Below are 27,808 nucleotides of genomic sequence, written 5' to 3'. Positions count from 1 at the left end.
ATCATATACATGTATATATATATTTATTTATTTTTATTTTTTTTCATAAAGACACACACCTGCTCCCTCAGTCAGCCAGACCTGTCAACCCCGATCGAATCAGACTCGACTGCCTGAGAACGGGCCACTCTGACATTTACACCACCTGACCACGTCGGTACCGGCTCTCAGCGTGTGCGTGTGTGTTAAAATGCGGACGGAGAAGTTATATATTCATGTATTGGAAATATGGCATTTGCTGGAAGCTTTTTATTTGAAGAGGCTTCCTGTCACAGGTAAGAAGGCTCGGTGGGAATCGCACACCTTAAAGCAGGTCTGAAAATAATCCAACACGTTTCTGTATATTGAATCAAATACGGTTTTAAATTATGAATATGGACCCAGAAGTTAACCTCTTTCTGCAGAGACCACCGGCCTCTTCTGTCCGATTACATCTCAAACAAGTCAACCAGAAAGAAGGACTATTCCACACAACCCGTGTCTATATTTACTGATTAGCAACAAAATGTGAAGTTATGTTTTTAAATGCCTATTGTTGTGCAGTTAATGATAGAATTTAAAACGCTCCTCTGTCTTTATTACGTTTTAATTTTATACTCCGTATCTGGCAAGCAATTTAGTTCCATAAAATGGTGCAATGCAGCAGGAAATGTACATTTATGAGTTTCCTCCTTTTTTTTTTTTTTTTTTTTTCTTTCCTTTTTTTTTTTTTAAAAAGACACATCAGACCACGACTGCTATTTCAGGACTGCCAACTGAGCCTGCAGTTATCCTTTGATCTGATGGCACAATGGGAGAGAACACATGCAGCTAATAGCCTGCATGGATTCCTTTGTAGATAAAGAACGAGAGAGGAGGAGGATGATCTCTGCAAATCATTGAAAAACACAGGCTTTAGCTCGCTGCCAACCAAAACACACAATCAGAAAAGTGTTTACTATGAATGTCCTTGGAGAAAGTGTCTGTAATTACCGTAAAATCGTACAAGTGGTCACAAAAAAACCACGTGTAACTCACTCGCCCTCCATTTGTGCACAACTCGACTTGTTTCTGAACTTTTTTGACACTCCTATTTAACCGGTCTATTGTTTACGAAGCTAACATTCGCTAACTAGCACAAAGCTTAAAGTACAGGTGAGGCTGTGATGTCATAGCATACAAATGGTACCCAAAAAAAAAAGCTGTGTTTTTCCCCTAAGTTTGTGGAAGACAGTTTTTGATGGTTATTATTACCATTTCTGAGTGAAAATCTTCCCAAATAAAGACAAAAAAGTGGAAAGTCTTTTAGGTAATTTGATGGTGGCGCCCAGAATGACCTCACAATGGTAGAAAAACCCTGAAAGGACCTCAGGGTGTTGATAAATGTCCCGTACAAAGGTTGTTGAGATGTTTCAGTCTGGACCGGCTTTAAAATGACCAGAACAAGGAGTGAGTGGTCAACCGAGAACAAGGAGACGTTCATCTTTATATTATCCAGCGTCGGTAACTTCGTGTTGAATGCCCCTTTAAGAGGCATCCTGTTCTCGCTGGAGATGTTCTGTTTCCACTTAAGACCCTGCTCAAATGTGCCGTAATTACAGTAATTATTCCTCCTTTCTGCTGCAGCTGGTTTTATGTGGATGATTTGGCGTCCGTGTCGTCCGGCTCATATTTTGGTTTCTACGTGAAAGCGGCGGCGGCTGCGTTTGACCCCGTTTGAGGCTCCATCTGCTCTGAAGCCATCGATCTGTTTACGCCTCGCTTGGGCCCGTTAATGAATGCACCGAGGAGGCTGGAGCGGCGGCATGACGGATTGAAGGAGGTCATACTCAACTGAAAACAAATTGTGTGTAATCCCGGCAGTATGCATCACCAACTCTCTGCGTACGCCGCCGCCCCGACGAGACGCTTTCTCACGCTGCAGATTTCCTGTCCGCCCCAAAATCCACCTTCGTCCTGACATCAAGCTTTGATGCACATCACATAGAGACACGCTGTGCACTTGACTTTCAAGGTTATCTAACTTGTGCGGTGCCCTTGAGTGAGATCTTTAATGGCTGGAAAGTTCAGTCTGTGTTGTAAAAGATAAGAAAATATAAAAAAAATTAAAAGATCACAAATTGCTTCCTTGTAAATTTTTTTTTTTAAAAAGCGGGAACTTCCGCTCGTATCTGCGGAGGACTCGGCACCGGCTCCTCCGTCCTCCCGTTTGTCACCGGAGACTCGACACCGGCTGCTCCCTCGCTGGTCAGATAGATGTGGAAGTCAGAGGTGAACAGAGATGCTCCTCTTCACTTCTCGCCGGGAGACACGAGTCTCAGAAGGTCAGCGTGAGGTCGAGAGTCTGCCTGCAGGAACTGAGGATACTCTGAGAAGGAATGAGGGCACAAACCAGTGGGAATATATATCAGAGGGTTTGGCAGCGTGGGCTGGATGTGTAAGGTCTGTTCAGATAATGAAAATAAATATGTCAAACTGTTGGTGGGCGTCAAACAGGCTGTTGAGTCCTCGTAGCCAGACTGAGCAGGTTTAAGCCCGAGGAGGGAATTTGTGGACATTTGTTTTTGCCTTTATTGGTTCGAGACGGGGAAGTAAAGACAGAAAAACACAGGGAGAGACCTGGGAAACGACATGCAGGCAAAATGGTCGTTCCAGCTGGGACTTAAACCGGCGACTTGCTGGAACAGCAACGTTGAATAACTGAATTATTGAAGAAAATGTTGGAAACACAGTTAAAAATCTACAAATTAAACATGTAGACATAAATGAAATAAATAATAAAATTAAAAAAAGCCAGGAAATTAAAACTACAAATTCTTCTGCTGGTATGTGAAAGTCCCAGTAAATCCTTTGAGATGTTGTTTGTATGTACGTTCTCCTCCGAGCCTGCGCTGCATCGTTGTGTATGAAGTCCACAACTTCAACGCAACCAGACGGCTTTCGGTGGAGAAACTCGCCGGCAGGTCGACGCAGACGGAGGCAGCTGCTCTTCACTCACATGGCTGCGTCTCCGCCGAGCGTGTCGATGAGTGATGTACGCTGGCAGCTCACCGTGATGTATCGAGCAACGCTGGACTGATGATGACAGGCCCCCCCCCTCTCCACCACCTCCACCACCTCCACCTCCCCCCCCGCCTCCACCTCCACCTGAGGATGCGGATGTCGGCGGTCATCACGACTGACCTCTGAAGCTTATCGCGTCAAAGGGGGAAATGGATTCTCAACTTTTCGCCCTCAAGACTTGGCAAACGTCTCCCGGCATTCAGATGAGTCTCAATAAAACTAATGAAGTTTATATATATATATTTATATATATATATTTATATATATATATAAATATTGATTGTTCAAAGTGACACACACACTCACACACTCTCTTAGGGCGTCTGAGCACTAATTGGACCAACAGCTGTAAATAAATGTCAACTGTATGGACACGTTTTGATGCAACGATATGTCGTTGCAGTGGAGTTGATTTGAAGACTTGCTGGGGGGGTTTTACCTCCACATTTTAAGATCCATTAAAGGCTTTTACGCTTTATTTTGTGCACTGAAAGCTTAATTGTAGGTTTTTACTGTGTTTTTATATTAGCGTGACTTCTAGTGATAAATAGTAGTTACTGGACGTAACGAGTTCTGTGAGTGTGTTCATATTTTATTTCTATCATGCATTACCTTACTTTCATGTTCGTGACAGGTATTTTATTTTTGCATGGACCATGTTTGGGGTCTAAATATTTAATGGTCATAACTTCCCTCGCTCTGTTTTTTTCTGGTATTTCCCACAATTTTTGTACGTCCGCTTTAGACGAGTGCTTCGGGATGAGGTTTTTGCTCGCGTGGTCTTTGCTTCGTTCTGAAATTTAGTCGACTGTAAATGACAGCATGCCTTCAAAATGAGTTACAAATAACATCTTTTAACTTTCCATGTAGAAAATGTGAGTCGACAGGCAGTTGAAACACTTTAAACTACAGGCGGAGAAAATGGAGAAACCAGATTTAGAGTCAAACATTCAGCTGTTTGAATCGGTTGTGGTTCGGAGTTTGGTTTTCGGGTGCTTTTGCTCTCCCTTGCAACCAGAAATGTGCTGAATATATATAAATATATATATAAATATATATATATGTGCTGAGAAGTCTGCAGGGTATAATTTAAGCCAAAGACTCCACCTGCTGATTTGACTGATTAGCACAACCTCAAGTAGAAATCGTCTCCGTGGAATCACCTGCTGCTTGAAATGAAAACCTGCAGAGTTTTGGCTCGCGGCCAGCGTGGGACATCGGCTGCCCTCCCCCGGTGGTTTGATTGCTTTAAAGCAGATTATAATAATTCAGTTTTCTGCCTGCACACAAGCCTCAACCTTTACATTAAAGTTAATTATCAGCTTTGAGCCATGCAGGACCCTCAAAAGTCCAACGTTTAGGTCCTTCAGCCCTTTATGATGTTCCCATCGTGGTATCGAAGATTAGACCAATCAGGAAGCTGATAAAGTTAATTGATAAAGTTACAATCTTAAAACCTGAATAAACTGTCATCGCAGCTGAGATTCAAACAGCGTTGCCTTTTTGACGTCAGTCTGTCGGCTGTTGAAGAGCGATCGCCACGGCTTTTATTAGTCGGCCAGCATGATGTTCTCTCATTCAGCGATGCGTAGTGAACAAACAAATATTCATTTGAATGAAAATCTTACTTTAAAGTAGACTCTTTTTTTAAATTTTATTGTAGATTACCACCTGTCCCTTTTGCATAAATGCGAAACAAAGCCTGAACTTTTATCGTTGTTTCCCTCTGTAACTGGATTTCTGCTCCACGTTGTGCTGAAGCACAGTGAACAAAAACTACATTTGTTTTGCAATTACAGATTTTAAATTAGGTCGATTTTTTTTTTTTTTTTTTTTTTTTTTTTTTAAATACTGTACTCGCATGTAGTTGATCAGCGACATCCAGAGCTGCAGCGACCGCCTCACACCTGTTTTACACTCCGGTTCCTCCAGAAGTTCAAGTGAAGTGAACAAAATATTTCAAAGACGGCAAACATGAGTCGGACTTTATTTAACCCCGGCAGTGTCGCCGCCTCATAATAATCAATCTGTACAGAAGACGGCTGACAAACAGACCGTCCTGCTGGGATTTCCTGGACCGGCAGCTCGGGGAGGGACACTAAGACGAGGACGACCGGCACCACGTCCCAGTTGGACAAACACCGCTTAACAACCCTCTTCCCTTCAGTCCCCCTCTGCTGTTTGTATAAAGTCATCGTGATACCGAATGCACTGATGTGCCACGTCCCATTTGTCAGATCCAGTTTGTGCTGCCACGTTTCTCTTCTTCTTTTTCTCCTTTTTGTTTTTATTATCCCGTCAAAGCAGAAAGAAGGTTTCTCTTCTCTTGGGGAGACGCTGCAAACCAGCAAAGCAAATTGGTCACTGCGAGGTGGATGAAAGAGGAAGTAGCTCCTTGTAATAATTGCATCTGACAACTGTAGCTAACAGCCCCCACCCCCCCCCCCCCCTCCACCTTCACACCCCAACATTAATAGTCAAAAATGTGCAAACAAGTGAACGCAGAGACAAAATCTCACCGGATCAAATGAGGACAAAAAAAAAGAAAAAGTCTGTTTCTGTCTTGAATTTTTTACAGTTTGTCAAAAAAAAAAAAGATGGAAGAAGAGAACATACGACGTGTTCCTCTGTCATGTTTCTGTCATCTCTACCTGGAGAATACTTTCCATCATCGCAGCGCCTCCTATATATTTCCTGTGTGCGAGGACGCCGCTTCGCCGTGTCTCTTATTTTATTCAGGAAGTGGGAGGGATGCTTTGATGCAGCTTTTTATTTTATTTTATTTTTTTAAAGTTTTGGGTGTCTTCTGTTTTGTAGTGTTCCAATTAGATGTGTAGTTGTGGGATCTAATACACCATCTTCAGCATCTCAATGTGGTCTGGAAATGATGCGTGGTGCGTTACAGGTATGTTTGGAGTCATAAGAATAGCTGGCGTGAGCCGCCGCCACGAGAAGTCATCGATCGTAAATCCGAAGGTACGAAATGTGACGCGTTAATGAATCACCGCAAACGATTAAAGGCTCATTTCCGACGTTTGGTGGCGACTTCCTCGCAGCAGAAGCAGAGCTCTCGCGCTCTAATTGGCTGTCGCTCAACGCCACCCGCTGTTGTTGTTTTTTTCTTTTCTGGAGCTGCTCGAACTAGAGGAGCATCTCTGATGTCAACCTCCTGACTTTTTTAACCCAAATGAGAAATGGCATTCAAATACACGTCATTAATTTCCACAAAGACACCGTGTTGTGGCACGTCTGGACTTTTAGTTCTTTTAATTGGCTTCTCCTAACTCGGGTTTAATGTGGCTGTCAGTTGTGTGCAATAATGGCCGCACAGCATCACGTAGTTCCTTGAAAGCAAAGCTAATGCACAGCCGTCCTCAGCTGAGTGTGAAGTTACTCTAAACCTCCGAGACGTCGACGATGCGCCGCTCAGGAGCAAAACACCCTGACGGCAAAAAGCTGTTCTGCTGCAGCTTAAAGAGACGAAGTGGAAATGAACCCGTCGACTGCACTCGTGAGCCGGGTCGAGGAAGACGAAGATGGAGACGGAGAGAAGAAGAAGAGGAGGAGTGAAAGACATGCAGGGGGAGGAGGCCCAGATAAACCTTTCCTCAGACGGGTTCGGACCTGCTCTCCTCTCCGCCTGCAGTTTCTCTTTTCTTTTCCAGCACAGCGGGTGTTTTTTTTTTTTTTTTCTTCCACTCCACGTTAGGGGATGATTCAGTGGGTCCGTTACCCTCAGCAGGATTAGAGCTGGAAGCCTTTCTTATCATCTTCTACCGTTTGAGCTCCGTCCTCTGTTAGGAAGAGCAGCGGAGCTTAAGACAAATTACCCCCTCAGTGGCTTTTTGGGATGGCAACGCTCTCAGGGAGGAGGAGGAAGAGGAGGAGGCTGCGATGGAGCGTCTGTGGTGAATGTGAGGAGGTCGGAGGGTTTGTTAGGGGTTTTTAATTAATGCAGCAGGATGGTGGCAAAGTGCAGAGGGAGGGCAGCGAGGAGGAGAGACAGACCCGGAGCTCTCTGTCCTGACAAATACTCTCGACAAGAGATTTATGGCGAGAAGCGATGGGAGTGAAGTCAGATCCTTCTTGTCTTTGTGAGGAGGGAGTTTGGTAACTTACAGAAGGACATTCTCAGAATAATAAAAACCTCCGCTCTCAAAATAGTCTCTGCAAACATGAAGGTTTTTTCTTTTGGACAAAGACTTATTCTGAGATTGAGCTGAAACCACTCATTCATTCATCTTTTGGTTTTTTTGTGGCTCGACGTGAGGAATTGTAGCTTTTACTTTTTCCTCCATTGTTATGAACTCAAAGCAGAAACTGGAGAAAAGAAAAGAGACAAATACAACAAATCTAAAAAGGTGGAAGTCTGGAAAGAAAGCAGAAGACAAACGGATGAAACAACTAATCTGTTAATTAAAAAAACTGTTGATTAACTTAACTTGTATTTTGGTATAAATTTAAAGGAACTACTTGCTGCTATTTGGTTTTTGTATCTATTTTGACTTTATAAAGGTGCTTAAAACATGTTTTAACCAGTCAGAACTTTTTTTTGGTTGTTTCATGTGACAGATATCTGTGTTTTTGTCCATCTGCTCTTTACTGGATAGAAGTGGACGCTTGAAACAAAAAGATGCAGGAAGTGACACCATATAGTTGGCAGAGCTGTTTGTTTACGCAAGGTGTCCATGGCTCCTTGAAGAGTGAAATTTAAAATTCATAAATTCAAAATTAAGGGACTTAATTGTCCTTCTAACGGACTACTGGGTCCATCAATCCATCTGTCAAGGTCTGTTGTAGGTTGGCAGCTGTCAATCACTTTAAAAAAAGAAGGTAAATCTGAAGATATTTAGAAGTTTAAACAGCGATTAGCGATTAACAGCGTATTAATTTTTAGCATCTAACTTTCAACGAGAAAATATATGTTGAACTTTGCCCTCAAACTGTATAATATAATCGATTATTTTTTTTTTTTTTTTTTTGCTGTGGTTTTTGTGGCGCTTGCTTGTTATTTTTAAGTAGTTGTTGTTGCATCTCGAAGAACCAGCACAGCCTGTTAAGAAATACAGCCGTTATCATAAGTTCACTTGAAAAAAAAACCAAACAACATGACTTCTTGTTTTTAAATGTCTGCGAATTACGAAGAAAATACGTAGTTTTGAGCGTCGGACATGGCGTTACGTCACGATTTCTCAGCTCCAGATCTGGTTGTCAACTTTCTCATCTAACTTTCAGCGAGAAAATAATTATATTCCCCAAAAGTATGCCTTCGTGCTGTATAAATTTAAAAATGTTTTGCTGTTGTTGGCTGTAATGAGAGTCGACTACTCTTGTTATTTCTGCTGGTCTTAGCACATAGCAACCACCACAGAAATCCACCCTGTACGTTATTGGACGAAGCAATTTAAGTTGAATATATTAACAAATATTACACGTGCTTCGAACAATAAAATTTCAAGCCGCATTATTTATTTTTTGACTTCCAAAGGGCAGAAAAAAACCAAACACAAACCATCACAGATGACCTAAAGTTGGAGTTGAATTTAAAATATTTCTTTGAAGTGATCGATGTAAGACGGACAAACAGAAAAGACTACGAAGAGTTTATGGGGCGCCGAGACAAAGAGACACATTAGAGAAAGGTCCCCCGGTGTGTAATTGAAGTATTGTGCTCAGCATGCGGAGGACATGAATGCTTTTAAGTGAAAATTTAAATCCCGGCAAATATTGCAGGCTCATCTGCTGAGCAATTTCACCGTTGAATGCCACCCAGCAGGTAACTCGGAGCCACCGACTTTACCGAGTTATTCCTTTGTTATTTGTTTTGACAATGGAAAATGAAAAAATTTGAAGTAGTCGAAAATCACCGATGGTGTAGATTATCTCTTTCTCTTTTCCTTCGCTGCCCACTTCTTAATTTCCTTTCATCAGTTTCCCCTCTTATCTTTTTTTTTTTTTTTTTTCTGTTGGTATCATTTTGATGGACACAAGCAATTAAGTGGAGATTCTTTTGTAATTGATTGATTCCCATTGGCAAATATTGCAGTCGCTCATGTAAATGTTGGGTCGAAGGCAATCAGACGGAGCGATTTAGCGAGTTGCTGCCGAGGCTGGAGGCTCAGGTACAGCAGGAAGAGCTTTTAATCACTGCTGAACATTATCGCTGCAAAACAAAATAAGTCTAGCAAATTAAGTACTTTGAGGGAAACCGTAATGAAAACTGAATCATCTGCGGGAACACTTTGGAGGACAATTTAGCACATGATTGCAATTTTAAATCGTTACTTTATCTTTGAAAGGACTTCCATTTCTGTCACGCTCCGGGAGAGACGGCGTAATGCTCCTCGCCGCCCGAAGCCGCGGTTTATTACTCCGAACGGCTCTGATTTTTGTTTTCACGCGTCGCCCACACCAGGTGCTTTCAAAGGATATTTCAAACCTGGCATGTTTCCCGTAAATGCCTAATGTTTTGTTGGTTGAAGAGATTTGGGGAAACAAAAAAATTGCAAATGAAATATATCGCTGCAATTCATTTGGGTTCCCTGCGGCTGATTTTACCACAAAATACTGGTTTATCAGTCCAAATTAGCCGCCTTGAGTGGCCATCTTGTCTGCTGCCTTTACAAATCTCCATCATCATTTTTTTTTTTTTTTTTTTTTAAAGTTGCACTTTTAATCGTATTCAAATTACAATTTTGATTCATGCCGCTATGCAATCTTATTTCTAAATGCCATCAACACAAACAACCAATAATAACGTGGCGTTTCACCATGTGACCATCACTGAGGAAACGCTATTAGATTATTTTCAGGGTTTTTTTTCTGTATCATTTAAATGACATTTATATTGAAAAAAAAAGTGAGAATCGTGATGTCATTTCTCAGCCTTTCTTTGAATACACTTGACTTGACATAAACCCAATATAATGGAAAATACTCCGAGTTGAAATGAACAGGAATGAACCTTTAAAGACAAAAGAGATGCAACACGTGGTTTTTTTTGTTTAGTTTTTTATTACCAAGAATACAAAAAATATCTACATTCACATACCACTTATGCAGCATGACTGACCACATAGATTTCAAGTAAACTCCACCCAATTCATTTATCAAAATCTTCCTCCGCTTCCTTCCTACTTTGCAAAAATGCATTTTTTTGTTTTTTTGTCTTTTGGTGTTTGTGTGTTTTGCTTCTTCTTCTTTTTTTTTGTTTTCTTCTTCCAAAACGTCTTTTTTGTTGTTGTTGTTGCTGCTGTCGTCCTTTTTACATTTGGCACTTAATGCAGATTATCGACGTCTCTGTAGTCACACAGGATTGGAGGATTAAGCCACATTCGTGTGTGGCGGCAACAAAAGCAACACGGTATCTCTAACGGGACAGATCAAGCCTCGTCGGCGTCGGACTCCGGTCGGCACGGCGGTGCGTCCCAGATGAAAGGCGTGCAGGACGTGTGCTCGCAGATTTGAGATATATCACGCTGCATGAAAAGATCTTTTTGAAATTGGCTTCCTTCGTATCCTCACGAATGGATAACTGCTTTATGTTTTTGGGTATAAAAAAAAAAAAAGAAGAAAGAGTTACGATACAAAAGAGCTTCAAACAATAATACAAAAACAATAATACAATAAAACAACCGAGGGGAAAAAAATAAAAAAAGAGTTCCCACATGGGATTACATCATCGCCATCTCCTGCGCACGTCACGTGACAATCGGGAGAACTCTTCTCACGCAGACTGAAAAACCCCCGAGGGCGCTTACATCATGTATGTTACAACATATACGTGGTCTTTTGAAGATTTGTCTTCGGCAGTTTTTAAGTACAGTGTCGGGATCGAAGAACCCAAATAACTTAGCAGAACGTATAAATACAGCACGTGAAACAAAGAAATAAGTTAAGACTCGCCACAGATGAAACAAACAAACCACCGACGGCAGCAACGGTTCCTCGCTTTTCTTTTCTTTTCTTTTTTTTGTTATTTTTACGCCCTCAGTGTTGTGGCTCGAGTCGTGCGTACACGTATAAAAACACAAACTCGGAGCCGTCGGATCGGCGGTTTTTTTTTTGGGGGGGGGGGGGGGGGGGGGGTTGGTCTACCGTGTCGCGGTGAGTAACGTCGTCCCGCTCGCTCTCGTTTTTCATCTCTGGCATAAAGCGCTCGGTACTTTGAACCAGACGGGGGTTTCTGCCCGTGGCGGGGTCAGGCAGGGGAGCTAACGTGTGCTTTGAAGCCGTTCCTCTGCACGGCCCCCGTGAGGCTGCCAAATCCAGCCTTTCTCTGAAGCCCGTCTCTCAGGGGAGGGATGGGGGGGAGGGAAGGAGGGAGGGAGGGGGCGGGGTGATTCAAAACCAGCTCACACTGCTGCAACGGGCACCTCAAGGCCTTCAAGGCTGTTGTGAAGAATCGAAGGTTTCGGGCATGAATTGGATTTGTAACAGTCGTGGATGTGAGCGTGAGCACATCACGGCTTCGTCGCGTCCTCGTGCAACGACTGTTTTGTTTTTTGTCTTTCTTCCTCTTTTTCTTTTTTTTATTTATTAATGTCTCAGATTAAAAAAAAAAAAAAAAAAAGTCAAAAAAAGTCACAAAAAAAGAAAGAAGCTTCCCGTCGCGTCCTACCACATCGTGGGACTGTTCGTCTCGAGCACGCCGTACATCTCGGCCAGTTTTTTAAAGCGAGGCCCCCAGTCGTTCAGGTAGTCGTACTCGTGGTCGGCGTTCGAGGCGCCCGACTGCAGCGAGCTGAGCGACTCGGCGACCGAGCCCTCGCCCTCGTAGGCGTACGTCTGCAGGGAGTCGTACGGCGGCGCGCACGGGTCCATGTCGGCCTCCAGCAGCTTGGCCAGCACGTATCCGTGGACGTTGCTGTCGCCGCCGCCGCCGCCCACCACGCACGCCTGCGGGACGTAGCGCGACAGGCTCTCGATCTCCGGCAGCATGTCCTGCCTCATCTTGCCCGGGTGGCGGTGCGCCTCGCGGGGGTTCCACATGGCGGCGATGTCGAAGGCCTCGGTGTCCTCCTCGCCGCCGCCCTCGTCGTCGTAGCGCACGATGTTCTCGTGCACGTTCTCCTCCTCGTCGCACAGGTAGGGCTTCTTACGATGAGTCCTCAGGGAGAGCATCAGCAGGATCATCACTGACGGACACAGCAAATCAAGAGAGACGTTTTTTAGGATTGAATGAAATTCAGCAAGTTAAAAAGGCTGCGAGGCTTCAAAGAGCAATCAAACATCCAAATGTCTTCTTGGCTCAGTGTTTTGCATTTTTAAATTATGTTTCACTTCTGCTTATGAACCAGAGCTTTAAACACAATTATTTAGACTTTTCGCTTCATAAAATTGTGCTTTTTATACATTTAATACGTTTAATTCTTAAGACCAAAAGTTGTAGAATTTAAAGGACGTCTTTGACCCTCAGATGAGTTTTAAATATAACTTCCTGTGACGTTAAACACTTTAGTGGGTGATGCAATAAACATGCAACTCGCTTATCATTCTTATCGACCCATATTTCCCTCGTAGGATCAACGACAAGTAATTAAAACAAATCTGTGAGCAAGACGGTAGCGATTTGTTTTACTATCAGCCGACGAGAGGTTCAAATTTAAAGATATTTTTTAACAAACAATAATAAACAAAAAAAACAGCATTTGTGAGGGAAATAAATCACCATTAAAAGCAGAATTACTGCACCGATTCCAGAGGATGACTTCACACACTCGAAGCGAGCAAAGATGTTTAAACAAAATTTATTGCAGCCTCCCCGAGGAGCCGAGTGAGTCAACCTGCCCAGTTACAGGTCTGCAGGGAGAGATAAAGTGGGTCCATATCAGCCTCTGGTGGTGGTGGTGGTGGTGGTGGGGAGGGGGGGGGGGGGGTGGAGCTGCTGCTAATGAATGCTCGACTCTTTTTTTCCAGGATGAGAAAAGAAACCCATATTTTGATCCTGCAGTGATGATGTCACTCCTTCGCTAATGCTCCCGTGGTGCTTCTTATTTTTATTTTATTTTTTTTCAACCGAGACCTCGTTTCTTCTCCTGTTGAGTCGCTTCCTAAGGTGGTAATGTATTTTTTAATATCTCATATTTTGGGTTCTTTAGATTCAGGCTTCACGGTTTCACCGCGGGAAGGTCGGGGCGTTAAAAAAAACAAAGCGCCGCTGTGTTTTTTAAATCTCGTCGTACAACAGGCGGTTTTTAAAACGTAGTTTTCGTTTCTAGCGGCCGATGGAGAAACGCAACGATGTCGTTCTGCATTCGCGCATCTTCACGTTTGACCTGTCGACGAGACCGTGAACGTCAGCGGAGAGAAGAAGCCGTGCCGGACATGATGGGATTTATTTAATCTTTTAGACTCAAAGCGCCAAATCGGGAATAACTGATGTGCTCTGAGATATCTCTTTGCATGTTTGACGTAGGACAAAAAAAACCAAAGACACAAAACAGCAACTTTTCCTTTTCTGCATGTGAACAGTTTTAAAAGGTTTTATCACTAAAATCTCTTTTCTCGCCAACTTCTCATCGACTTTTCCGGCTAAATTACACGTTTTGTTCGCCACTTGGTTGTAAATTCTGCCCCCTGGTGGCTTCCCACGTTTTCTTTTAAAACTACAACTTTATTATGATATAAGAGTCTGTGAAACTCACCCAGCAGGACGAAGATGCAGGCCAGGATGGCGATGAGCGCCCCTCGGCTGAGGCTGGCGGGCAGGCTGTAGGCCTCGGCGTTGCACGACATCACGTTGCCGTCGCGGTCGCAGCTGCACACGCGGACGGTCAGCGTGCCGGTGCTGGTCTGGACCGGACGCTCGCCGTCGGAGATGAAGATGGGCAGGTAGAAGACGGTCTGGTCCTGCTGCGACCAGCCGCCGCGCCGCGTCAGGATCCACGCCGTGTTGTCTGGGAAACGGAGGGCGGCCAACGGAGATGTTAGAGACGAGGCGTTGTTCGGGGCGACGGGTGACAATTGAAGGTTTGCCGTGAACAGGAAGTGACGATCGGAGCGACTTAATTTAACAGCGGTTCGTCACCGACGGAGATTCTGAGACATTTTTTACTGACAACACGCAAGACGCCAGATGAGGAGACTTTAACGGCCTTGTGTGTTGTTTGTAGGTGTCAGTTATGTCTGGTTGGTAGTTAGAAATACTGCAGCGTCTGGTCTGGTTCGGTCTGGTTCGGTCTGTTTCAGTCCAGTCTGGTCTGGTTCAGTTTGGTTCGGTCTGGTCTGGTTCGGTCTGGTTCGGTCTGTTTCAGTCCGGTCTGGTCTGGTTCGGTCTGGTTCAGTTTGGTTCGGTCTGGTCTGGTTCGGTCCGGTCCGGTCTGGATTTCTTACCTTGGTTGTCCCTCAGGGTGAAGTTGGGGTTATTGGCGGCCTCTGGAGCCAAACTGTAGTAGAAGTGTTGTCCGCCCGGCGGCTCATCCGGGTCCACCGCCGTCACGGTCTGGATCAGCTGCATCACATTTACACACATACGTATAAAACTTCATCTGGAGCTAATCATGGTGCAGATAAAATTGTGAAAGTAAACTATAAAAAAAAAAAAAAAAAAAAAAAAAAAAACTCCCCAAAATTAGTGTTTAGTGTTGAAAACTGTCCACTTCAGTCTCTTTTAAGTCTCTGAGAGCTGCACGTTGATATATTAAATGTTTAGCAAAGCAAAACATTAATAAATAAGATTAAAAGTGCTGCAATCAACACGTTCATCGAGTTAAGTTGGAGTTGAATTATTCAAAAGTGCTTTGATGTCGGTAAGTGGTCGTCCAGAGGAGTTTAAAACATCATAAAAATGATCATTATTACAGATTCTTTAATGTAGAAGATGCATATCAGTTGATTTTTTTATCTACTTAATATCCTGAAGAAGAGTTTCATCTACTGCAGCACGATAGTGTCCATCTGTCAGGTAGCTGAACAGGTAAATGGAGTAAATCGCTCAGATTTTCCTCTGGACTTTGGTGGAGTAGAAGGATCGAAGAAATCTTTAAAAAAAAAAAAAAAGAAGAACTTCCCACTGCTGATGAACTCCAGGTACATATTTAGTTGTTGCTGATGTTTCCGTACCTGACCCGCTTTGGCGTTTTCGCACACGTACGCCTCCAAGTAGTGCGTCAGCGAGGGCGGGTTGTCGTTGACGTCCAGGACCTTCACGGACACCGACACACTGGCGATCTGCGAGGGGTTGTCTGCAGGAACACACACACACACACACACACACACACACACACACACACACACACCATCTAAATCCTCCCCTCGTTTACAGCCGGCCTGCAGCACATTAAGTCTTCTCCCGCTCAGATTACAATTCTATTAATTTCCATTACACTCTGTAATTAGCATTCCTTAACCAGCTGTGTAATAAGCTGCAGAAACGCAATTAGTGGGCAGTAACTACTTTCTGAGGTTTCATCACGTGATCGATCAATCCGTGACTTTGGCTCTGGAGGTCGACGCGCCACGCGACCTCGTGCTCCTGTACTTAAGTACGGTTTAAAAACGGCTCAATTTAAAAAACGTGATTATTCACCGAGTTCCTTTAACTGATGGGAGTTTTTGTTCCAAATGACCTTCCTCGAAAAGAAAAACCGAAACGGACGAGAAACGTTCAATCTGAATAATTTGAATAAAAAGGAAAATACAAAATTCGGTTTTAATAGTCTTTTCTTTTCTTTTTTTTTTTTACAGAAGATATTTTTGCTCTGTCGCCGTGAGAAAAGCAAAAGTGTATCTACAACATAGTGTTGATTGAATTCCCTTTAGTTGCTTATCGAACAGATATTTTCTGTTATGTTAATGTTATGGGAGCGCCAGAGCTAAAATAAAAATATGATATAATATAGCGGCAAGTTATTAAATGATTTGTAAACTTTTTTTAAAGTAGTTATTCTTGAAACAAATATGACCTGATTCTTGGGATGAAATGGCTTTAATGTGAAATCGTAACATAATCCTCATAACAGCAGGACTTTTGTAATTAAATTATTTTAAAATTTGTACCATAATATGACCTTTTCCTTTTAAAAGAACAACTTTACTGTCCTAAATTGACATTTCCTCATAAATCAATGATTTAATTGCAGCTTTATATAAAAAAAAAAAAAAATCACAGATTTTCTGATAATATCATGACATTTATGTTGAATTTTCAAGTTTTAAAGACTTATTATAAAGAGGAAATGTGAGGCTGCAGTTGAGCAGAATGACCTCCAGTAAAGCTCTGCTATCAGGTCGCGCTTTAATGACATTTTTGCATGAAATAACCATTTGATTATTAAAATCCTTTGACCTTTGTTGTAGAATTATTATAAACTTTTCTTATCAAGCTGACCTCGTCCTCATAGCTTTGCGTTTGTAGCGTAGTTTTATCCGACTCTGCTACAAGTTTTCTTGTAAAATTGTGACTTCATTCCCCCAAAATAACGACGTGGTTGTAATAAGACTGTAAATAAAACCGAAAAATCAAGTCAACCGTAGTGAAAAAGTAAAAAGAAAACATTGACTATCCGTGAAGTTTTTTTTTTTTTACTGTTGTTTATTTACTGTTTATTTACTTCTTCAAATCAATCAGCTTTGCTTTGTTCCGGCTCATTTTTCCTCTTCCATGCTGCTTCTGCGGCAGTTTGTTCTGGCTTCCTACCTCTGCCCTCTCCGTCTCCGTCACACCTTTAATTAGCCGCCACGCAGGAAGTTATTTAATTAGTCATTAACTCAATTAGCATCTCTTTTAAGGTGTCTACCAAAAACAAAGACACACACAGACGAGCGGAGGGGGGGGAGTGGGGGGGGGGGGGGGGGGATGAAGGTGACTTTCCGTGCCGCCGGCTGCGAGCAGATCTGCGGGCGTCGTTGCGTAACTCTCTGCAGGAGTTGTTGTTTTCCCAAAAAATCACCGCTTCTGCATTTATGAGAGTACTTTATGAGAATACATCTGCATGAATCTCCCTCTCATCAAGTCCTGAAAGGCCCTCGACTCCACTAACATCTACGGTCGTTCGTAAAGATATCAAGTGTTTGTATTAAGAGCTGAAACCAGTCAGTTAATTCATCAATTCATGATCCATTTTTCTTGCTTCTTTTTGGTTTTCTCTGTTTTATATCGTTGTAAACTGAATATTTGGGTTGAGGACACGTGACATTATTAAGTTTAAGTCTGATTTAAATGGTACATAACCAGCGCTGTGGTTCAAAATCAGCTTTATCCTCTTGACATATGGGAAAATATGCACCATATATGCAATACATGTCTCTTCTTATACTATAAATGGCTAAAATATTTTTTTTATATATATTTCTTAAAAACAGGTGCAACAACTTTGTTTCCTTGATTCTAGTGCAGCTACCTGCCTTCTTCTATGTTTTAGTACAGAAATTAAATGATTTCTTTTTGGAAATCTGGAGAAAAAAACTCCCGAGGCTCCATTTACAGACAGAAGTGAGCAGATTTGTGTGTGCGTGACGTACTCATCTCCATTGCGAGGACGGTGATGTTGTGCCAGCCGATCTCCTCTCGGTCCAGCGAGCGCACCGTCATCAGCGACCCGGAAGTGATCTCGATGTAGAAGTATTTCTCGGGGTCGCTGGACCTCTCGATGGAGTACCTGGGGACACGGGACGACACGAGGCGTGTGGACATCAGCTCTGAATGAAGTGAACCTTTCTGCATTTTTGTTATTGGGTGGGAGTGGTGGTGGGGGGAGGGGGGTTGTAATCCCATCTGAAGGCGACGACGCAGACACAATCCAGCGGGTGTGTGTGTCTGTATGTGATAAGGCGTCAGGCTGGCAGCTCCTGAAGGCATCACAAGAAGAAGAAGAAGAAGAAGAAGAAGAAGAAGAAGAAGAAGAAGAAGAAGGAGACTTAATCAGAGTATCTGCCTCCGTTGCCAAGCCGACGCCGGGGACACATAGAACCTGCAGCGTGCCGTCTTGGCTCGTCTGCCGACACCGAGGGCCGCTTTCCAAAACACTCCTCTGAGAGTGACATGCAGCAAACAACCAGCCACACTCACACAGGGAGGAGGGGGAGTAGGGGGTAAGGGGGGAGGAGGAGGATGATGATGATGATGATGATGATGATGATGATGATGATGATATACAGCACATCCTCTTCCAGGCTGTGGAGCAGAAACCGGGTTTACGTACCCACGAGGTGTCAGAGCTCACCTGCAGCCTCGTCTCTCCTCTCTCAGCTGTTTTATGTTTATCAGCTTTAAAAAAAGAAAAGAAAAAAGATCCGACCTCTGACCTCTGAGATGAAACATTATATGTCCTATTATGTCCTTTTAGTGAGTGAGAGGAGCTTTCATGGACGGGGAACAAACTTCTGACTTTAAATGACTAATTAATACATAAATGGTAATATTAGGCTGCAGATATCAGATGTTTAACAAAAGGCTGTGTGTGTGTGTGTGTGTGTGTGTGTGTGTGTGTGTGTGTGTGTGTGTGTGTTTTGGCTGTTTTGGCCTTCGTGCTGACAGGGAACAGTCGTGACTGGCACATCCACTGCTGGCAAGGATCCCCCTGAAGGAACTCTATTAATATCATTCGTCCACAGTCATGGGGGGGGGGAGGGGGGGGGGGAGGCTGTTGTGTGTGTGTGTGCGTGTGTGTGTGTGTGTGTGTGTGTGTGTGTGTGTGTGTGTGTGTGAAATAGCAGGTGAAAAAGTGTGTGTGTGTGTGTGGGTTCAGCTATAGCTGCCAGTCATGCTGCAGTCGGTAAAAGAGCAGAAAGATGTAAAATGGAAATGCCGCCGACGGAGGGACTGAAGGTCACCTGCTGCTTGTTGTTATCTGTCATCTGATGTCGCTGCTTCAGCGACTGAATCCTGATTTCTGATTCCTTCCGGCTCTCTGCAGCCACAAAACTCTCCTCCCGCTCCGGACCGGTGCGGTTCGATACTTTCATCCTGCCTGTACAGGGTTCATTTATTTCATTCGCTCTAGTTTCTGTCCACCACTGACGTATTCACATATAAGCCACGCCCACCTGCCCTGATGCCCCGCCCCTCTGCTCACCTGACTCACCCCTCAGTAGTGTGTCAGCGGTCCACCATCCTGTGTTTGTCTTTGAGCGTTACTGCCTTGTTTTTTTTTTTGCTTTCCTATTTTGACCTCTTGCCTGTTGAGTGAACTTTGAGTGAACCAGCCGCTAATATTTCATTTTATTTTCATAAAAACGACTGTAAACGGCCTTTTTTCTGCGGGAGGTGGCAGCTTTTTGTTGTTGTGTGGATCGGGAGAGTCGGGCGTTCCGGTTGTTTTAGTTTTTTTGGCCGCTGTGTACGTTGTTGACATACTTGTTTGTTGGTCTTTTTTTATCCCACTGTACAAGTCAGTGATGATTAAAGTGTTGAAAACTTCATAACTGCTGCCTCAGAGCCAGATATGCTCCAAAAAAACAAACACAAACTACTAAGGATGGGATGAACTATCTATAACTAGAGGAGGAGGAGGGGAGGAGGGGGAGGAGCAGCGGAGTTCATCTCTGTGAGTGAATGAGGAAGAGATGAACTTGCTGGATTGGAGGTTGTAGAAGCGACAGCTGGGACGAGGTGAAGAAAACGCTCATTCACCGCCGCAGTCGCCGATTCCTCCCGATGATTAATGGCCTAATTAAAAGGTTTTATGTCTAATTAATTTATGAGCGGTGCAGTCTGGACAGTCAACCCCACCACGCAACATCTGCTCTGCCGCCGCACAAAAACAAATACACGAGTATTTGAAGGAAGTCCTCCGGCGTCTTGATATAACGTCCGTCCTCCTCTTTCTGTGTCCCTGTCAGTGTCTGAGGAATGGATGACTGGATGAATGGGACGCTCCAGTCAGCCTGCAGATGTAGGCCAGCTGTGAGGAAGTCGTGTTGTGATGCTGCCACCTGCTGGTTACCAGGTAACATCACATCTGGTTTGATTTGAACTTTCAACTTTGAACTAAATATGAGCCTTCAAATACAGTTTATTAGCTTTATAGTGTGCATTTTGAATTTAGGACATTTTTGAATTTATTTATTTTTATGTAAATCATTTGATTTGGATTTAATGAGACACATTCTGCTATTATCCTTTTTCATAATAGAAATCAATGACGGCAGCCAAATTATTTCAGTTTTCTTGCTTGTTTTTGGCGTCTTCATTTGTCAAATCCATCTGTTTGCTTTGATTTGCTGGTAACCGGCTGTCATGTCTGGGATTTCCAAGCCTCTCGGCTCCACTTGAACGCGCCATAAGTGTGCTAACGAGTTCCTTTTTAAGCACTCTTTCTGGTAAAGCAAGTTAGGTTTCTTTTGTCATCAATGTCTTGCTCGACGACACTTTGAAACTTGGCCGGGAAAAAGCTAAATAACTGGAACAGATATTTGAACACAAATAATACAAAAGAAAGCAATAAAAAAAAAAAAAGCCATAAAGGGCTGCAGATTCAAACATGTCCAGTAAATATGTTCACAGTGAAGCACCTGAGTGTGTTTGTGTGTTTCATTTTGTTTCTCCTCACCTCACGGTGTTGTTGGCAGCGTCCGGATCCCTCGCCGACACCGTCTTCAACACCGTCCCGATCTCGGCGTCCTCCGGCAGCTCCACGTAGTACGCCGGCGAGTCGAACAGCGGAGGCTCGTCCACGTCCTCCACGCTCACGTGCACGATGGTGACGTCCTTGAAGGGCCCGCGTTGCCGGAAGCTCGGGTCCAGGTGAGTGTTGGCTCCCTCCACCTTCAGAGTGTAGCTGGGCTTCTTCTCAAAGTTCAGCGGCTGGTGGACGGACGCGAATACGGGCGTTACAAAAGCGTTCGTGGTCTTTCAACAGACGCTTTTCGATGTTTAAATCGCTAAAAGAAAAAAAATCATATTTTTCTGAAACTCTCGGTCAAAAATGTCCATTAAAAAAAGACACCAGTTTTCAGGACAAAATGTGGGAAAGTGTCAGAGTTCAAATGTCTGTTTCATCATAAAAGAACAAAATGTAAAGTATTTTATTTTAGTGCAGAATTCCCCAACAGACTGAATAAAGTGTGGTCGATGGCACTTTAACAGGTTTGTGATGTTTGCTGCTTTCAAGATCAAATTAAAATTGCCAGATTTTTGAAGGGAGTTTTGTGGTATTCTTCCTGTACGAGGAAGGAGCCTTTCAGGGTTGTAAATGGATAAAAATGCACAAATAAGAGACGTTTCTGCATCTTAAAGTAAATTAGATGAGATAACACCTATAATCTATATTTACATCCGAGGTGAATAGTCCGTGTCGGTTTGCTTTCGTACCCTTTTCACCGTGATGATGCCGAAGAGGTTGGTGGGGTCGGTGCTGATGTCGAAGGTGTCCCTCCCGTCTCCATCTATGATGCTGTACTTCATCTCGGCGTTGAGCCCGATGTCCCTGTCCTTCGCCCAGATGCGACCCACCACCGAACCCACCGGCGCCGACTCGGGGATGCTCATCTGGTACAGCCCTGAGGAGACGAGTGAACAGAGATATCACTTGGAGCCGATTCACTCTTCCGTCCTGTAGAGGGAGCCAAAGCTCTTCCTGCGCCGCCGCTCGTCTCCTCTGAAAACCTCCTCTCTGCCAGGATGGAATAAACGGGCTCCATAAACACCTCGCAATTGGGTTACGCGCCGTCTCGTGGGGTCGGCTTGAATTTCATCTACCGTTTAACCTCAAAGAAGAGGTGACAGCTGCCCAATTTGTGGCGCTCCCCGCCGTCCAAAGTGAAATGCCTGCACATTTGTGCTCGACAGAGGGAGAGTCCCCGAAGCTCTTCACAACCGATCAAAGTTCCATCGGAGTGATGGTGCTAATTGGTGGGGGACTGGCGACGGAGGAGGAGGAGGAGGAGGAGGAGGAGGGCGGCGGGTGTTTTCTTTGTCTAGCGAGCGAAGCCACCAGTCGGCCGAGTTCAGATGACCACAGGCAGCGAGGGCAACCCCTGACCCCTGAGGGAGGTCCTCCACCTCCCTCAGGGGGGGAGGAGGGGAAGAGGGGGGCAGAAATAGGGATAATGAGAGGAGCAGAAACGGGGATAATCAAAGAGACAGCAAGGGGCGGCTGGTGGCTGAGGAGGAGGAGGGATGAAGAGGCCAGCGGGTGAGCGACTGGTGGCCAGAAGTGGGCGAACTGCTCGGAGGCTCCGGAGAAAAATCAAGTGGACAGACGAGGAGTTAAAAACAAGCTCCCACACGTTGCCTCCTGCTGCTGCTGAAACACGGAGAAACCGCAAGTCGACCCTCAAACGAGCAAGACGTCGTTTGGGAAAGTCAGCTGACCTTCAGGGTCGTTCGAGGCCTCTGAGTTCGGGTCCGTGGGGCGTTTCAACTTCAAACATCTCCACGTACGGCCGGAGATCTGACAGCCGAGTGAGCTCAGGGCCTCGTTATGATACACAACATAGAGTTCAGCTTCAACTTTTCATCGTTTAAAGATAAGTTCCTACGATTTTTAACAGCTAAACTGCCCAAAAAATATCCTCCTAAAGAGCAGCGTCTGATCTTATTCCAATCACTCCAAACCAAATCTAAAAACTAAAAAAAAAACATTTTTATGTCGTCAAAATTTGATGACTCATCGTTTCTTCTCAGCTTCACTGATGTGAGCGTTCGCCGTCTTTCTTTGCTTTATATATATATATATCTTTGCAAACTGTCAAGATATTTTGAGCTTTCGGACTGTTGGGTTTGACGAATCAAGACATATTTCAAAGACGAGATGAAACAATAATGGATTTAATGCTTTGCTGCACCCCTCGCAAACCTTTTTGCATCGTAGTTCGGAGCTGCGGTCGAAAACAAAACCCTTACTCTGGTCGAACATGGGCGGGTTGTCGTTGACGTCGCCCAGCGTGATGTTGATGGTGGTGGTGCCGGCGAGCCCCCCCAGCTGCCCGCCCATGTCCTTGGCCTGGATGACCACGGTGTAGTTTTCCCGGGTCTCCCGGTCCATGTCTGCCAGGGACACGCGCACCATGCCTGGGGAGGAGAGAGACAGTTGAAGAGACCAGAGGTGAAGGGAAGGTCAGCGGAGGTAGATTAAGGTCACGCGTGCAGTCGACGGCGTCTCAGACGATTCCTCATCCTGTTCTTTACATAAAAACAAGTCCTACACTCGCTTCATCACCTTACGAACACCGTTCTGGCCCGCTTTGGAATTTTTCAGTTCTTGACGAGATGTTTGAGACCAAATTAACAGACTACAGCTTCTAGAATCATTTATTTTACTCGGATTTATAATATTCAGACATATTTGTGCTGTAAAAACAACCCTAACAACCTGTACTCTTTCTTAGAAACAGTAACTGATAAAACCCGGGAGAAGAGCATCTGTTGTCACCGAACAGAGCCGAGATCAACGGCGCAGCCTTGGTTTGAGGAGGAGGAGAAACCAACAACGACTCTGGAAGTGTTTGTAACCGACCTCGACCCCCGGCGACTCGGCTGTTTCACTTTTCTAACCGCTCAGATAAAAACAGATAGAAACCTCACGTAGACGCGCAGCAGAGTTCAATCAAGGTCTGGAGTTGTTGTTTTTTCTTCTCGTGAGCACACGGCAGCTCCGAGGCGCTCGGCTGTACGTGTGGAAGTTTTACATCGCGCCGGCGTCAATAAAGAAAAGCCTCGAGGCGGCGCTCGCAGTCTAATTTAGGGAGGTTGATTGATGGCTGCGGGGCCGACCTACAGCGTGAAGTGAAACCAGGCAGCTCTGTTAAACAAACGCCGGTGAAACTCTGGATGGTCGTCGAAGTCCTGAACTCTCATACATCCTGTACGTTTAATTTAATTCACGCTCCATATTTTGTTTTATTACTTGGCAACTTGGCTTTTTGTTTCTCGGTGGTGCAGTGCGTTTGAACTGTCAGGGCCACCGTAGTTTTGTCCACGTACTTTTGTCAGTGTAGTATGTGACTCTGCAGCAACGCGGTTTTTCGGCAAATCAAATGGCTTCCAGTCTTTATGCTAAGCTGAGCTAACTCCCCAAAATGTTCAACTCTTCCTTTTATCGATTTGATTCGGAGTCCGTCCCCGGAAAGACAAAAAAAAAAAGAAAATCTGACTATAAAGCGGCATTGTTGGGTTTAACTTGATGCCAAATGATGGAAGTGATTAAAGGGAAGGCGCCGCCTGTGCTGTTCTGTCCTCACTCTCAGCGGGGAACTCGCACTCTGAGCTTCGGCACCTCTTTTGTGTCGAGTCCCAGGAGTTGGAGACATTTGCAATTTGCAAGAAAAAGAGACGCCGTGTTTTCAGACAAGTGTTCGGTGGTCTCGTAGCAACCGCGGGAGCCACGCTGAGCTTTCCCACATTCAGAGCCGGCCGGCGTACACGAAGGGGAACAAAGTGTGGAGGACTCGGACTCAGAGGCGCAATTACAGCGTGACACAGGCGTTAGAAAAGGAGGCGGGGGGAGGAGGGGGGTCGACGGTAGCCGACGGTCGGCACGTTCGTCGACTTTATCAGGTCATCTAACATCATTTGTGCTCCATTAAAAATTCATTCGGAGCTCATAAAATAGTTAAATGTGGCTGGTGAAGTTTGAAATCTCCAGCCACGACATGTAATGGAATATATATATAAAAAAAAAAAAAAAAACGTCGGTTGCCGTTGGTTACAGATTGAGTGTTGAGAGTTGTGTGCGGCTGCGTACCGGTCTTGGCGTCCACGGAGAAGTACGGCTGACCCTCCAGGATGCTGTAGACCACGCGGGCGCTGTTGCCGTACGTCGGGTCGTCGGCGTCCGTGGCGGTCAGCTGGATCACAGATGTTCCTTGGTGGAGGGAGGGAGGGAGGGAGGGGGGGGAGGGGGGGGAGTTATCATCACATAAACCAGAAAGCATCATTTTGTTGACTTTTCTTTTTCCCATCTGTGGGCAGAAATGAACTCCGCTTCTTCCCTTCAAACGTGGCTTCATGAATAGTGAATGAAGCAGATGGAGACGAGCGACAACTCTGCAGGGCAGAAAATAACACGCCGCAGACACGCACATGAAAACTCTTTGTTTTTGTTGTTTCTATCTCGTCCCGCTCACCTATGTTGGACATCTCTGGCACGGTCGCCTGGTACGGCCCGTCCAGGAACTTGGGCTCGTTGTCGTTGATGTCCTGGATCTTGACGATGAACTCGGACTCGGGTTCCAGAGGCCGGTCGGTCAGGCGGTTGCGGGCCTGAGCGCGGAGCGCGTACTGGGCCTTCACCTCCCGGTCCAGCCGCTGGATGGCGTGGATGTCCCCCGTGCTGTCGTCGATGGTGAAGGTGGTGCCGGCGCCCTCGCCCGTCAGGATGTACTTGATGGAGCCGTCGCCTTTGTCCATGTCCGAGTGCAGCTGACGGTCACAGAGAGGCGTAAGTGTCAATCAAGTGAGAGGATATACGGCGTTTTAAAAAAAACAACAACTTTAGACTACGAAAAGCAATGATTTCAAACCGTGAACGGGACATATGGTATCAGGACAGTGACATGTTTTAGAGGTTTTTAATGAGGTCACAGCTCCCAGTTTTAGAACAATGCAGCAGAGCAACGGTCCCAAACAAACAGACGACACAACCAAACAGATTTTTTCAGGGGTTGCCAAACAACAGTGGAAAGTCCAAGTCAGCCACATGATCTCAGTCCAAATAAACATGTGTTCCTCTCGCCGAAGAGCAGACAGAGCAGACAAAAAAGAACAAGGATTTAGCACAGCGTGGTGTTCAGGGTCTGTGGATGCAAACAGGAAATTCATCAACAACAGTAAAGTATTGGAGCAAAAGTTTTGCATAACTTTTGCATATTGTTAATGATGGAAAATAAAACACCACCCTGCTAACTCTACAGCTGATGAACACCACCCTGCTAACTCTACAGCTGATGAACACCACCCTGCTAACGCTACCAAAAAAGGTTTCAGGGGGAAATTTCTAGACTTTCTCTTCGAGACTAATTAAGACTTAATTAAATAAAAAGTCTGGAATTTTAAGACTTACAGCAAGACTTTCCAGACTAAATAATAATATTAATGAATTAATATAAAAATGAACACATCCTGCACTGTTGATCTGACGCATGTAAATCGGTGTTGGGGGGGGGGGGGGTGGCCACATGTGTACGTCTACTGTAGCTGAAAGCAGACACGTAATCACAGCCTCCAGACTGTTTGTTGCCGGGGATCCCGCGGAGCAATCAGAGGCCCTTTGTGGCCCCGTAAGTGCAAAACGCCAGCCTGTTGATGTGGCAATCAGTCTGTACTTTGTGCTTTCGAGGGTCCCCGCGTACGACGACGACTCAACTCACCGCCATCAGAGCTGAAATTAAATGCCCCCGTAGACGCCCGCCGCCGTGTATAATCAACAGGTGCAGCAGATTTGGAGCTACTTGCTTCGGCCTCTTCTCGTCGTCTGGGGGCCTCTGAGGTGAAGTGGTTTGTCGAAAATGTTAAAAAGTTTTGCGGCTATGCCGCTCCTCCTCCTCCTCCTCCTCCTCCTCCTCCTCGTTGTTGTTGGTGTTGTTGTTGTGCCGGCGATAGTTTAGCTGCGTTTCCACACAAATACCCGACATCATTCCCCAGCAGCAGACAATGCCGCTCGTCTTATCTCTCCGGACAACGTGCCCACCTGCACTCTCTCCGGCAAAAAAAAACAAAACAACAACAACAACAACAACAACCCCGGCTCGACTCGGAATAGATTTTATTTAATCAACCTCCCGATTGTGGGCTTCGTGGTGACATATCTCCCGACCGAGGCTTTTCCTTCCCTTCCCTGCGCTGATCCCCTTCTTTTTTTTCTCCGACGCCTATGAAAGGACGGAGTTTGACACTCGGCAGATCAATTACCTGCTCCATCTTCTTGCTCGGGCCCAAAGCCCACACCTCCGACACCTCTGAATACTAAGTTCCTGGTTGAGCCTAAAGGGGGAAGTAGATGGGGGGAGGAGGAGGGGAGGAGGAGGATCTCAGTACATGTCTGTCCTGCTTTCTCATATCTTACAATGCCTCTCGTCCTTGAGTGGCTCTCTGGGAAGCAGCCCGGCCCGTCAGCATCACTTACTCCCTTCAGCTCAGAGACATTAGGCTGAAAGGAATTCATGGAGAAACGCTGGATGGGAACGAAGAAGAGGTGCGATCGGTGTAAGTGAGCGTCTGAGAGGGAACTCCTCAATACCACACGAGCAGATCTGTTTCCCCGAAGCTCTCCCAGGACTCTCGGGGGGGAAAAAAACAACTCTTCAGGAATCGGACAGTTTTCCTCGGTATTCCCGTGCGGTGACGGCGAACATGATTCCAGAACACTAATGAAGGAAGGTTTGGGTCATTCCCAAAGGGGACGTTTTCCGAGGATGAGCGGTTACTTGCTGCAGTGTTTTGAATAGTTGATGAGGACTATAGAGGCGGCGGGCAGGTCTGGGATCACAGCTGTAAGATCAGGGCCTGAGTATCTTCAGGAACGTGAACGGCAGTGCTGAAGAGATCTCACATTAAAGTTCAGGCTGTATGCAGTTTTCTTTTTATCAGGAGATAAAACAGACTTGATTTGAATTCACAACCTACATATGCAGCACGTAGTATTTAAATTCAGGCTCTTTTGGGAGGAAGGATTAAAGGTGATGAACAGAAAGGTGACAATCAGCCATACTGACAGAACAAAAGTATTATTAAGAGTGTTGTTAGTAATGTTGACGTTTAATGCCTCTTCTTCTATTTTCCTTTTTGCAAATTGCAAGGGGGCGGAGCTTCAGTGTCACCAACTCTCTCTAAGCCAATTGAGGTATCAGTTCTGTATCAGTTAAATTAAAGCAATAAAGATTTATA

At 44.9% G+C, this 27,808-nt stretch overlaps 1 protein-coding gene across 2 annotated transcripts in view; it reads right to left on the bottom strand.

Annotated features, from left to right (window-relative positions):
* Positions 1–11,112: 11,112 nt before the first annotated feature.
* The window catches only part of LOC138204233 (cadherin-20-like), a 62,244-nt gene continuing 45,548 nt past the window's right edge, over positions 11,113–27,808 (bottom strand). For both annotated transcript variants that reach the window (XM_069159353.1, XM_069159354.1), the window contains exons 3-12: positions 25,051–25,345; positions 24,669–24,788; positions 22,829–22,996; positions 21,296–21,483; positions 20,535–20,788; positions 17,506–17,642; positions 15,106–15,227; positions 14,377–14,494; positions 13,689–13,940; positions 11,113–12,179 (exon numbers count right to left, since the gene is read on the bottom strand). In XM_069159353.1, coding sequence (XP_069015454.1) covers positions 11,659–12,179; positions 13,689–13,940; positions 14,377–14,494; positions 15,106–15,227; positions 17,506–17,642; positions 20,535–20,788; positions 21,296–21,483; positions 22,829–22,996; positions 24,669–24,788; positions 25,051–25,345 — 2,175 coding nt within the window. In that variant the 3' untranslated portion in view covers positions 11,113–11,658. The remainder of the gene's footprint in view (positions 12,180–13,688; positions 13,941–14,376; positions 14,495–15,105; positions 15,228–17,505; positions 17,643–20,534; positions 20,789–21,295; positions 21,484–22,828; positions 22,997–24,668; positions 24,789–25,050; positions 25,346–27,808) is intronic.

This window comes from Embiotoca jacksoni, unplaced genomic scaffold, assembly GCF_022577435.1.
Source record: "Embiotoca jacksoni isolate LCO1_2020_lvr unplaced genomic scaffold, fEmbJac1.0.p SCAF_25, whole genome shotgun sequence".
NCBI classification, from domain to species: Eukaryota; Metazoa; Chordata; class Actinopteri; family Embiotocidae; genus Embiotoca; species Embiotoca jacksoni.
The sequence above is the reverse complement of the archived record's forward strand: the minus strand, read 5'-3'. Positions and strand labels throughout refer to the sequence as shown.